Source organism: Astatotilapia calliptera, chromosome 4 (genome assembly GCF_900246225.1).
Source record: "Astatotilapia calliptera chromosome 4, fAstCal1.2, whole genome shotgun sequence".
Taxonomy (NCBI): Eukaryota; Metazoa; Chordata; class Actinopteri; order Cichliformes; family Cichlidae; genus Astatotilapia; species Astatotilapia calliptera.
In genome coordinates this window covers 2102662-2115046 of record NC_039305.1, presented here as the reverse complement: position 1 = coordinate 2115046, position 12385 = coordinate 2102662, and the positions used below count along the sequence as shown (strand labels likewise).

Sequence of the window (12385 nt, the reverse complement as noted above, 5' to 3'; positions counted from 1 at the left end):
GGGCATTTTAATGACACCACCTAACCAAAAACATGGCTGCTGTGAGGTCACTCTACTAAAGGTAAGTGAAATTCTAGGATTTCATTGCATACAGTCTCATCACTGCACAAAGAATCACTGAATTTATTGCTTTTATTGTATTTGGACACATTTGCTTGGCATCAGATTTACATTAAAACATGTTTTGGGATTACTGGCCTCATTCAGACTGAAATAAGGCATGCAGACAGTTTGTACTCATCACACACGTTAATGTCACAATTGAACAAACAGCTCCCTTTCACTGGTTAAATACATGTTCTGTATTAAGAAAAAATCTAAACAGTGGTTTAAGACCAAAGTTAAAGGACCATGCTGGTGTTTGTTTTTGCATGTTTTAGTTCACTGCAAATACAGATGTAGAGTTTCTCAGTGTTACTCCCTTTTTTCCACTAACATGAGAACTGGCGACTAAAGACGTGGAGCGTGATATGGCTTTCATCTTCCACGTGTCACAGAAGGTAACAGAACAAAATAGAAACAAATCCCTGCAGTTTTATCTTCAGTGAAACCTACACAACTAGAACCTGTCATTGTGAAAGGTCGCAAGGTCATTATTTTCCCACTTTCAAAACCGCTGCTGATGAGCCAACCGGAGAAAAACTGACCTAACAGGGGAGAAGCTATCGGCTTGTTTCAGACAGGATGGAGCCTGTCTGAAACAAGCCTACCACGAGATAAGTGAGTAATCATGCAAAGCCGCTTTAATCCAAAAACATGGAGGGAACGAGCAGAATCGGAGCACTTTAACATAAAAACTGATTCTCCCTAAAGCGCTGTGCAGCTGTGGTAGGAGCACAGACTCGACATGTGACCAAATCTCCGGGTTTTCCACCAATCAGGACGCATTATTGACTGACGCAGTGCCCAATCAAACACGTTTCATGCCAAAAAGGTGGACGGTGTTTGAATGGTCACCACAGAGGTCCCCGGCTCTAGAGCTCAAGCATCGGGGCCATGTTGGTGGAAAGTTCTTTGGCTACATGTGACCATGAACTGACTTCTGTCTTTGGAGAGATGAGTAAAAAAGAATCAGTTTTAATGATGAAACCAGGTTTGTTTCCTGCCGATTGAAGTGTTTGAAAATTGTAAAAGCCGGGATAGAAGCTTCATTTTTGTGGTGTAACTTGAATGAGAGTTTTACAGGTGCTGATTAAGCTGATGATCACACACCACCTCATAAACCAGTGCAGCTCAGACTGAAACGAGTCATTTAAGGCGAGCTCAGGAATCCACTCGTTTGAATAAACGTCACAGAAATGTTTCTTCTGGTTAGCATCCACAAACCAACCTGCACATTAGTCGCTCTTTAGCTTCAGTCCAACACACGACACGCTGCAGTCTGGTTAGAAGAAAAAAAAAAAAAAAAAAGCATAAACACCAGAATGATCCTTTAGGTCATGTGACCTCCTGGCTGCTACTTGCATTCAGTGCTGGCAGACTGTAGACCCTCAGGCACAGCGAGAGCTACAGCCTGCTGTGCTGTAGCTCCACACATTCATATCTGCAGTGAGAGACGGCCTCGAAGGCGCCGAGTTCAGTCTCAGCTGAATGCTGTGGGCAGAAGCGGCGTCTCAGCAGCATTTCTTCCCCCTCTTCCTGCGGTCTCGGTCTCGCTGGGCGTTGATGTTCACCGTGTCCTTCTCCCGCTCCCGCTCCCTCTCCACTCTGTTCTGGCTCTCCTTCTTGGCCCGGAGCACCATGAGGGTGAACGCCATGAACATCTGAGCAGAGCAGCAGAAACAACACAGACTTCAGGATTATCTATCGCGGCCCCGTGTCCCACTCCCCGACCCTCAAACGGCAGCGACACCGTGCACGAAACTGTTCGTGTCACTGAAGACATTTTAAAAATAATAAAGCAAATATTCATGGATAGTAACAACAGGAAGCACAGTCACATCTGATCCTGCCTTTACTTTAGTCTCCGTTATTAAAACAGTCTGAGCGTTCCATGGTGAATATATCTGAGATCAGTCACAGGGTCCCTGCTGGTGGTTTACCAGCATTTTTATCAGCGGGATTGAGGACGAACCGCCATCTCTGCTGTTACCACAGTCTCCGTCTTTCAGCTCAAATCGAGGCTAAACAGACCCCTCCTCATCGCTACCCTCTGCAGTGTAATAATGAGATGATGAGGTGCATCTTCATCTGCAGGCCTGGACCATCCAGTATGAAGGAAACCACTGCATTCAACCTGAAGCCCCATCATTATGAGACACTTCTGCGTCACTGGGCCTGGATGACAGCAGTGAAAGGACACTGCCCCCCTCAGGTCACACTGAGAACTACGACCCCACGCTCTAATTTACCTGCCTGTCATTTCAATACCAACCTTACAGACAAAACATTAGGAACAAAGGCTTTCGACCTTGTAATGGGACAAACTGCACACCAAAAAAATCTTTTTAAATCAGGATGTTAATCATTTAAAGCTTCACCTCTTCAACATTTATGTTCTCTTTGGCACTCGTCTCGAAGACACGGACACCCACCGACTCCCCAAAACGCAAAGCATCCTGGGTATCCACCTGCCTCTTGGAAGGGTCGTCATTCTTGTTCCCCACTGAGGAAAGAAGGAAAATCCATCTGTAAACGCTTCCTGCAGACGTCCCCAACCAGGGTGAAACTCAAATGCATCATAAAAAAAGATATTAATAACTGATGCTGCAGGTCTGAAATGAACCAAAGCATCTCTAAGTGTCAACCCTGATTCACCTCCCCAGAGTCAGACCTGCACAATAACCTTCCTGTTTAAAATTACCAGTAAAACTTCACGTTTACTGAACCTGAGAAATCATCTGATAACAACAGTTTGTCTTAAACACAGTAGATCTACAAAAGTGTTTATGACGACTCAGCGGGACGGCACGTCTCACCATCAGGAAGTTTATAAACTGTTGGTGAGGGGAAAGAGGCTCTCCTCACCAGAGATCTGCCTGCATGATATCATAATAGATAAAATATTCGACCAGTGTTCAAGCTGACTGCATGTGGACTTTAAAACATATCCAAACTCAATTTTCCAAGTCTGGACATTAAAGTGGATAATGGAGCTGAATGAATGCAGCTGCATCTTTAACAAACCGTACGTCACCTGGAAGCAGACGGAGCCTCTCAGCAGCTTTCGGCACACCTGTGAGCAGGTCAGAGTTCACACTGAAACACTGATATTCAGGATGAGTTTAGGGTCGACCTACCCAGGATCTTGCAGACGTTGTCACAGTTCTGGGAGATTTCATTCAGCCACCTCTTAACATTTACGAACGACTCTGGATTTGTCACGTCGTAAACTATGATGACGCCGTGGGTGTTTCTGTAGTACCTGGGGACAGGTGAAGCGGAATAAACTGATGACCTCAACGATGACGCTGCAGCGGGCTGCACGCAGTCATACAAAGAAACTCGGGGGAGAAAGTTTCAGAGATCATTACGTCGAGGTGATGGTTCGAAACCTCTCCTGCCCCGCCGTGTCCCAGATCTGCAGCTTCACCCGCTCCCCGTCGATATCCACCGTCCGGATCTTAAAGTCCACGCCGATGGTGGTGATGTAGCTGCCTGCACGAGACCACACGAGAAAAAATAAAAGCCAGAGTGAGGCAGACGTGCTGCACAGCAAGGCGAGTGCAGACGCACTGAGTGCGTGTGTGTGTGTGTGTGTGTGTGTGTGTGTAACTGCGTGTGTGTGTAACTGCGTGTGTGTGCGTGTGCGTGTAACTGCGTGTAACTGCGTGTGCGTGTGTGTGCGCGTGTGTGTAACTGCGTGTGTGTGTGTAACTGCGTGTGTGTGCGTAACTGCGTGTAACTGCGTGCGTGTGTGTGTGTGTGTAACTGCGTGTGTGTAACTGCGTGTGTGTAACTGCGTGCGTAACTGCGTGTGCGTGTGTGTGTGTAACTGCGTGTGTGTGTGTGTGTAACTGCGTGTGTGTGCGTGTGTAACTGCGTGTGTGTGCGTGTGTGTGTGCGTGTGTGTGTGCGTGTGTGTGTGTGTGCGTGTGTAACTGCGTGTGTGTGTGCGTGTGTGTGTGTGTGTGCGTGTGTAACTGCGTGTGTGTGCGTGTGTAACTGCGTGTGTGTGCGTGTGTAACTGCGTGTGTGTGCGTGTGCGTGTGTAACTGCGTGTGTGTGCGTGTGTAACTGCGTGTGTGTGTGTGTGTGTGTAACTGCGTGCGTGTGTAACTGCGTGTGTGTGTGTGCGTGTGTGTAACTGCGTGCGTGTGTAACTGCGTGTGTGTGTAACTGCGTGCGTGTGTGTAACTGCGTGTGTGTGTAACTGCGTGTGTGTGTAACTGCGTGTGTGTGTGCGTGTGTAACTGCGTGCGTGTGTGTAACTGCGTGTGTGTAACTGCGTGTGTGTGTAACTGCGTGTGTGTGTGCGTGTGTAACTGCGTGCGTGTGTAACTGCGTGTGTGTGTAACTGCGTGCGTGTGTGTAACTGCGTGTGTGTGTAACTGCGTGCGTGTGTGTAACTGCGTGTGTGTGTAACTGCGTGTGTGTGTAACTGCGTGTGTGTGTGTGTGTAACTGCGTGTGTGTGTAACTGCGTGTGTGTGTAACTGCGTGTGTGTGTAACTGCGTGTGTGTGTGTGTGTAACTGCGTGTGTGTGTAACTGCGTGCGTGTGTAACTGCGTGTGTGTGTAACTGCGTGCGTGTGTGTAACTGCGTGTGTGTGTAACTGCGTGCGTGTGTGTAACTGCGTGTGTGTGTAACTGCGTGTGTGTGTGTGTGTAACTGCGTGTGTGTGTAACTGCGTGTGTGTGTAACTGCGTGTGTGTGTAACTGCGTGTGTGTGTGTGTGTAACTGCGTGTGTGTGTAACTGCGTGTGTGTGTAACTGCGTGTGTGTGTGTGTGTAACTGCGTGTGTGTGTAACTGCGTGCGGTGTAACTGCGTGTGTGTGTAACTGCGTGCGTGTGTGTAACTGCGTGTGTGTGTAACTGCGTGCGTGTGTGTAACTGCGTGTGTGTGTAACTGCGTGCGTGTGTGTTAACTGCGTGTGTGTGTAACTGCGTGTGTGTGCGTGTGTAACTGCGTGCGTGTGTGTAACTGCGTGTGTGTGTAACTGCGTGTGTGTGTAACTGCGTGTGTGTGTGCGTGTGTAACTGCGTGCGTGTGTGTAACTGCGTGTGTGTGTAACTGCGTGCGTGTGTGTAACTGCGTGTGTGTGTGTAACTGCGTGTGTGTGTGTGTGTAACTGCGTGTGTGTGTGTGTGTAACTGCGTGTGTGTGTGTGTAACTGCGTGTGTGTAACTGTGCGTGTGTGTAACTGCGCGTGTGTGTAACTGCGCGTGTGTGTAACTGCGTGTGTGTAACTGCGTGTGTGTAACTGCGTGTGTGTAACTGTGTGTGTGTGTGTGTCCTGCTGTTGCATCTGCAGGCCCTTGTTAACCCCCCCTCCCCCCTCACGCACCACTCCACCACTTCAGATGTTTTGGCGTCCTGTCAGGAGCGCCTGGCCCACTTCCACTCGCCCCACCCGTTTACATCCTCTCCCCGCCTTCGAGAACTATATTTGATTCCCGCTGAGCGGCTGAGACACGGAGCGCCATTCCAGCCGTATGTGGGAAAAACTCTGCTAGAAACCCTCGATATTTCCCCACAGACTGCAGAAACGTGGCCGAGGCTCCAAAACGGTTTCTCAGACGGGATCGCAGCTGGCCGTCACTCTGACCATCTGTGGCCGCAGCTACAGCCCACTGAACCACCACCACTCCAGCTTACATGTTTGTGATTCCAGCAAGAAAAAACCGAGCCGTGTTTCTGGCTCCGTCCTCCAGCTGTCGTGAGAACTTTTGGTCTGTCATGTCAGGACCAGACAAACCGTCCAGTGACACGCTTTAATCGACCGTGAGATGCGTGTTCCATTCGGTAAACAAGCCTGAGTGTGAATGCTGCTGGTAGCGCTTCATAACTAATGACACATTCAACGACCACGTTTCTCCAACACCTGAGCTTCCTGTTATGAAACGATCAGCAAATAAAAAAAACTGCAAATAAACTTTGGACTCTTGCTGCCTGACGCAGTCGCTTCCTCTGCTGGGATCCAACTCGTCTTTACAGCATCATCACTTTGAGATTTGGCGCACGACAGACATCTTACTCTAGTTTCACGTCGGCTTTCAGTTCAGCAACTTTCTGCTTCTGTTCCACATCCGTGGCTGTGTACCCACGCCACAGAGTGGATTCAAAACGCCGACACAGGTTATTAATATTCCTAAAGGAGGGCAGTTATTGTTTGACACTTGGGTGCGAGCACACGAGACCGTTCAGAGGAAATGGATGAAGCATTTAAACGTTTGATGATATAGACCTGCCTCTCCTGCAGCTCCTGACGTGTTAGGACAGCTCTTATGACTCCTGGAGATAAGATGACTCCTCCTGATAAAATGCTTTTAATTCTCGGCCTATAACTGGAGTCTGCTGTGTGTTTAGTGTGAGCAGGTATCACCTTTCATGTAACCAACTCACCTGAGAAGGAGTTATCTGCGAAGCGGAGCAGGAGGCTGCTTTTTCCCACATCTAAAGGGGGGAAAAGATCAGAGGGACGAGATTAATATCTGTTTGAGTAAAGCCTACTATGACCCCCACTGTAACTTTAGTGACAGCCACATACCAGCAAAACACACAGACGGGAGGAGGTGAGATAAGGAAAGTGAAACAACACAAAATAGGACAAAGGTTGAACTCGCACTGGACATGTGTGAGAAAAGCATCTGAAGAAAACCTGACAGAGGAGAGCCGACGAAGCAGGAAGACGTCGGGCTAAACGGAGAAATCGATGGGAAAGTTACAGTTTTCTCAGAGCATTAAAGTGTTAGAGACTACACGCCTGTAAAAACAAGTCCTGCATCTGCTTTGCAGGCTGGATGTTTGCAGCTGACACTTGTGCTGTCTATCAAAATCAGATTCCAGAAGCTGGAGAAAAAAAAAAGAAAAATCACTGCTTGGTTCAATCATTTAAGCGGTTTTCCAAAACAAGACTGGACTAGACTCGTTCAGCAGGCTCGGAGATGGAGCTCGTTTATCAGGAACTAAAACCTCTGCCTGCTACGCCTCAAACAGATGGACGATAAACGTGACAGCATTACTCCTCACAGAAACAGCTCTGCCAACGAAAGGCACGAGAACTATGTCGAGCTGAAAACTGGAAACTCGCAGCAGCTTCCTGAAACCGTCTTTCCATCCAGGCACGCGTCTCATGTGCAGCGATGAAATCCACCCACTGCTCTAAAATAAGTTCCTGCAGGGAAGAAGGTGACCGACAGTGACTCAGCACCTCCTGCAGGAGGCCTGACACCAAAAGCCCTGAAACTACAACATTCGATCAATAACTGGAGCCTGCTCTCTCCAAAGCAGAGGACCAGGTCCGTTTGTTTTATGGAGTCATCTTTGTTTTACTACGAGCTTGGAGAGAGTTTGTTTTCTTGTTCTCGTGCTGAGAAAGTGACATTAAACGAGTTTTCCTGGGAACGCACTCCCAGCACAAAACCAGGCTCTGCTGAGGCCCGCGGTGCTGGCATCCCAACATGCTTTGCAGTGTCTGAACTCGGACTTTGTGCTTTCAAACAACATCTGGATTCATGAAATGTTAAAGTTTAATTATCATTATTTTTATTTAGGTACTCAGTCACTCTTACTGGTTTGAGATATATCACACCACCCCAGTCCTGGACTCTTTATTTTATCGACGACCTTTTAAACTAAAAGCTGTGCTCCGCCCCTCATGGGGCCTAATCTGCAGCCAAAACACAGAAACATTCACACATGCATCAGACACGCCCACTACAGCCGAGTCCGATACCCGAGCTGTGACGTCTTACACACATCTATCTACGTTTCATATCTGAGACATTGGAGCACATTAGGAGATAAGGAAGACAAACAACATCACAAAAACAGTGAAAGACCTCCTGTGGAACATGATCCCCGACTGCTCTGTTTCACAGTTTTTTCTGCTCTTGGATCTGTATGATGTCATAAAGAGGTGATCTCTCTAATCTGGAAAGCTCCACCCACCCAAAGCTCAAACCGGGCAGCCAATCACAAGAAAACTGATTTTAAAGGGGGCGGGGTTTAAACAGCTTGTTTCAGTCAGAGGACAAACTGAAGGCCCGCAGCAAGGCTCAGTATGATTTAAGGGGGGGATTATTTTGAACTGTGAATCATGCAAAGCTGCTTTAGTTGCGTCGAGAAATAAAATTATGGCGCTATAAATAAATAAATGTTTAGTCCTTAATCCAGCCTTGCATCTGGGCTGGCATGAGCTCAGGATTAATCTCTATGAACTGTGCATAATATATTAGAAAACAAAGATGAATTTTAACTTTAAATCACATAAAGCTACTCTAACTGCAAGGATAAGCACATGGAGCTGGGAATGAGTACAGGTCCTCTTTAAAGCAAGTCTATAAAAGCAGGCAGTAAGAAGGCAGTGAGTCTGTGAGGGGTCCCGAGGGCTACAACGCCAACACCTTTGAGATTCATGCAGTCAAGCTTCTTTCACATACAGGTGAAAACCAGACCAGGTGATTGGCAAAAATCAGCTAAAACCAATTCTGAAACAAACTGGAAGCCAGGACAGGGATGGTGCGATTTCGACCAGTAAGACCTCCCCAGTTCATCAGTATGGAAACGTTCCTATTAATAGGTTTATTATGGTTCTACTGGCCCACAGAGACAGCAGCCTAAATGTACCGGAAGTGTCTGTTTCTTGCAGGGCTCCATTAAAAAAAGAAAAGCTTTGACTGCAGAGAGATGTAAACAAGTTAAAATGTACTAACTGGAGTCTCCAATGATGAGCAGCTTAAAGAGATGATTGTAGTCCTTCCCTGCCATTTGGATGGCCTTGTTTTGGATTTCCAAGTAAAACCAGTTTCATAGGAGGAAGGTGAGCTTCCTTCCCTCCAAGTGCACATGCGGCACTCGCCTTGTTCCGCCTCCAAACGCTGACCACCTCAAGAGTTTGTCCAGAAATCACAGGTTCGCTTCCCCTTTGGGTGTGAGGACATTTCCAGTTACACTCTAGTTTCAGTTCTGATGTTCACATCGTTTTAAAAGCGAAACCGCAGCAGCCGGCAGAGTAGGTGGCACTTCTCGAGAGCTCTGCATTTATGATTCACGCTTGACGGCGAGGGCCGGCACCGTGGATCCACCTTACTTCCAGTTCCACCCAGCGACACTCCTGTGGGGGATTTCCAACAACTCCTCCACAGTTGTGTCAGTGCAGCTCCAGCACTCCTCTGGATGCTCAGTCTTCACATGTACGGCTCCAGGATGGGCACATTTGGCATTTTGTGGTAGTGCTGATCATAAATCCCGTTACTGCCCTTCTCCTCAGAATTCCTGCCCCTCACCTCTTTTTTTTTGGTTGTTGCACTTGAAAGAAACTAAGATGTTCCTCTTTTTTTAACAGCAGCGGTTACATCTGCAGAGGTTTCTTTGACTCAATCCCTTCGGTTCCTCTGGTGGTTGGCTAAAAAGTCACCCGTTCCCTGTTTCATTGCACGAGGAGGGTTCACCAAAAGGAGCTAAACAAAAACAAGGAGAAAAGGTAATGAGAAGTCAGACCAAATCACATCAGACTTCACAACTTTTTGCTTGCTGTGTCCCGCCTTAACTCCCTGCCTGTTACTCGAACAGCAGCTGAGTCACTAAATATAACTTCCTATTCCTGCTGTATCCACCCCCATCCAATGCCTTATCTGTGTTAGCAATATCAGCAGCTCACTGACGGCCATCGTCCAGATTTGGTTGTTTTTCTAAATTCTTCAGGTAAAACAGCGGAGCTGAGCTGGCTGCTGCTGGGTTCGCTTTCCGTGAAAACAGGAAAGGCTGGACTTCGCTAATGCGAGCTAATCCAGCCCCAGGACGCTGTTCTGTCGTGAGTAGAGCGACGCCAATCTCCACTCCAACAAACGCACATTTAAATGTTCGTAATGTGGCGGCAGAATCAATGCCTTCAACAATAAAACTACTCACCCCGGAAAGTCTTGGACCGATCGGCTTTGATTCGGCTCACATCAAGCCCCCAAATGTATACGTGATTCAATAAAGAAAAATAAACCTAAATTTAAAGTAACGGACTGGCTCCTTTAACTAGACTTCAACAACCATGTAAAGGCACAGCAAATTATTGAATAAAAGTATAAATTACGTGCAACCTTGTGTGTCTATACATGCCGAATTGAAGTATAATACATAACGTTGGAGCAAAGAAGTCCCAAATCTGTGTGACTCAGGTTTAAAACGCTTGGGCGTAGAAAACTGATGTTTTCGCTTAGATTTTTGAAGCAGTTTGGCAGATAATTCCATCAAACATTAGAAGAGATGGCTATTGGTCTGTGGATGGCCTCAGGTCACTGATTCAGCTTTAAAAATCTTTAACGGCCGTTACTGGCAGTTTCTGACCCGCTGCTGGGACAGCACTTTCGAAAGTCTCTTATTGCGCGAGCGTTTGTAGCTTTTGGTGGAACGACACGCCTGACTCCACGCGAAATATATTCATTTTTCGTTAAATGAAATCAAACTATGCCAATCCAAGACTTAGAGTCACTTGTGAAAACATTGTAAAAATGAATCAGGGACGTGCTTCAATACGGCACAAATAAAATAACACAGTGCTGGCGTTAAACTGTAGTTTTGTTCAGAGCTCGATGGTTTTAACGGCCAAACCACCGACCTGTTAAGGCACAAACGGGACAAAACTGGTGAATAAATAAATATTAACGTTAATTTAACGGGTATAAATAAAGAAGAAAGCAATGACCGCTCGTTATAAGGCTAAATGTGTATTTGGTACTGGGTGTACCGCTGCAGACTAGCAAGAAAACGTTTAAACTTCCAGATTTGTTCATCCAGCCTGGAGTGACGGTGTCCGGGCCCGACGCTGGCCTGCCAAGACGTCGGGAAACTTCAGTGCTCGGAGAAACTTTCAACCCGCCGCCGTTTATTTAAAAAACGAACTTACTGTGGTCATGATGCGGTGCTTGGCCGGTGGGTCATGCTCACAGACCGGTGCTACACTCTGACTTGTGCCCGTTGATTCCGCTGGCTCGCCGCTCCGACGGTCGGACCGTCTCCCTGCCGACCACACCTGACTGACTGCAGCTGATGACCCACTCTCATCATCTGACGCTGCGTTCACGGTCATGTGGGAAAACCCTGCACCCTTCAACCGCAAAGTGCACACCGACACAGAGTACTACAGCTGCTCTTTCTTTCGTTTTATAATATCTAATCAAATCATCTTTACCCATGTACTGAAACATATGATAAGGAAACAAGCCAGGGGCGTCCAGCATACGACCGGGAGAAACAGATCTGCCCCACAAAAGGGTCCAATCTGGCCCTCGTGGACTATTTTTTCAGATTCTCAATTTAAAATTTCCACATTGTCTATTTTATTTCATGCATTTAATGTACATAATTCACTTACTTGCTGCATATAATGTCCTCCTGTATATATTCACTTAATGTACATAATGTTCTCTCTCTTTCTGCACAGCCAAGGAGCATGTCAGGATACATTTCACTGCGTGCTGTACTCGTATAACTATGGATGTGACAAAGAAAGATTCTTGAACCTTGGAGGGTTTTACAAAATATTACAATTAAAAAAAATCTTCACTTGGAAAGAATCATGAGAGTTTGAATCATCATAGGTTTTACAGCCTTCTTACTGACAAATACTTACTGTTTCCCCCATTACAAATGAACCATTGAATGAATTGTTTATTTTCTACAGTGGGAGCATAGTTACAAGAATAATAACAATAATTTCACAGTAATAACTTAATAACACAGATTTATTTGTTAAAGTTAAAACATGGGTAGTGATGCTGATTTATCTTTGAAAGGGTAAAATTAAGAAAAATTAAAGAGAGAGACAGAGAGAAGTAAATGAATAATAAAATCAATGCAGAAAGACAAATAACGTACAATCAAAGGTGAAAAACAGATGCAAAATGGTCACTATGACACTTTAAAATGACCCCAAAGCAACTAAAAGAATTACAAAAATTACTGAAAGGAGGAGTCTGGAAAGAGGCTCAAACCCATCAGACAAAAAGGTCAAATGAAAAGGACGTAGGGTGAGTACAAAGTACATAATAAAACTACAAAGACGCAAAAATGCAAAAAGCAAGTCCACTGGAATGACATGCTGTTAATGAGCTTTCCCTCTGTGATCAGTAAAGAGTGAATGCTAAAGAAATGTAACCAAAACTAAAATTCACAGTTTGAACTTTAACCAAAATATTTGAAACACGGAGCTCAGAATCAGAACTTGTCTGTGTCGTGTGTGAAGTCAAAGTAGTGAGAAACACACACTGAACGATGGCGTGTCACCA

General features: G+C 46.2%; 1 protein-coding gene across 1 annotated transcript; it reads right to left on the bottom strand.

The window, feature by feature from the left end:
* Nucleotides 1-114: 114 nt before the first annotated feature.
* Nucleotides 115-11226, bottom strand: LOC113020194 (ras-related protein Rab-35). Its single transcript, XM_026163957.1, has 7 exons — nucleotides 11005-11226; nucleotides 8819-9565; nucleotides 6507-6557; nucleotides 3474-3597; nucleotides 3240-3364; nucleotides 2481-2605; nucleotides 115-1763 (listed from the first exon to the last, which is right to left on the bottom strand). The coding sequence occupies exons 2-7, from the start codon at nucleotides 8871-8873 to the stop codon at nucleotides 1614-1616; spliced, it is 630 nt and encodes a 209-aa protein (XP_026019742.1). The 5' UTR covers nucleotides 8874-9565; nucleotides 11005-11226; the 3' UTR covers nucleotides 115-1613.
* Between the last annotated feature and the right edge of the window lie 1159 nt (nucleotides 11227-12385).

Coding starts and splice junctions, on each gene's coding strand:
- LOC113020194 (XM_026163957.1), bottom strand. CDS start 8,873: ATGGCAGGGAAGGACTACAATCATCTCTTTAAGCTGCTCATCATTGGA. Junction 3,598..6,506: donor CGCAGATAACTCCTTCTCAG/GTGAGTTGGTTA, acceptor GGTCTCGTGCAG/GCAGCTACATCACCACCATC. Junction 2,606..3,239: donor CAACGTCTGCAAGATCCTGG/GTAGGTCGACCC, acceptor TTCTTTCCTCAG/TGGGGAACAAGAATGACGAC.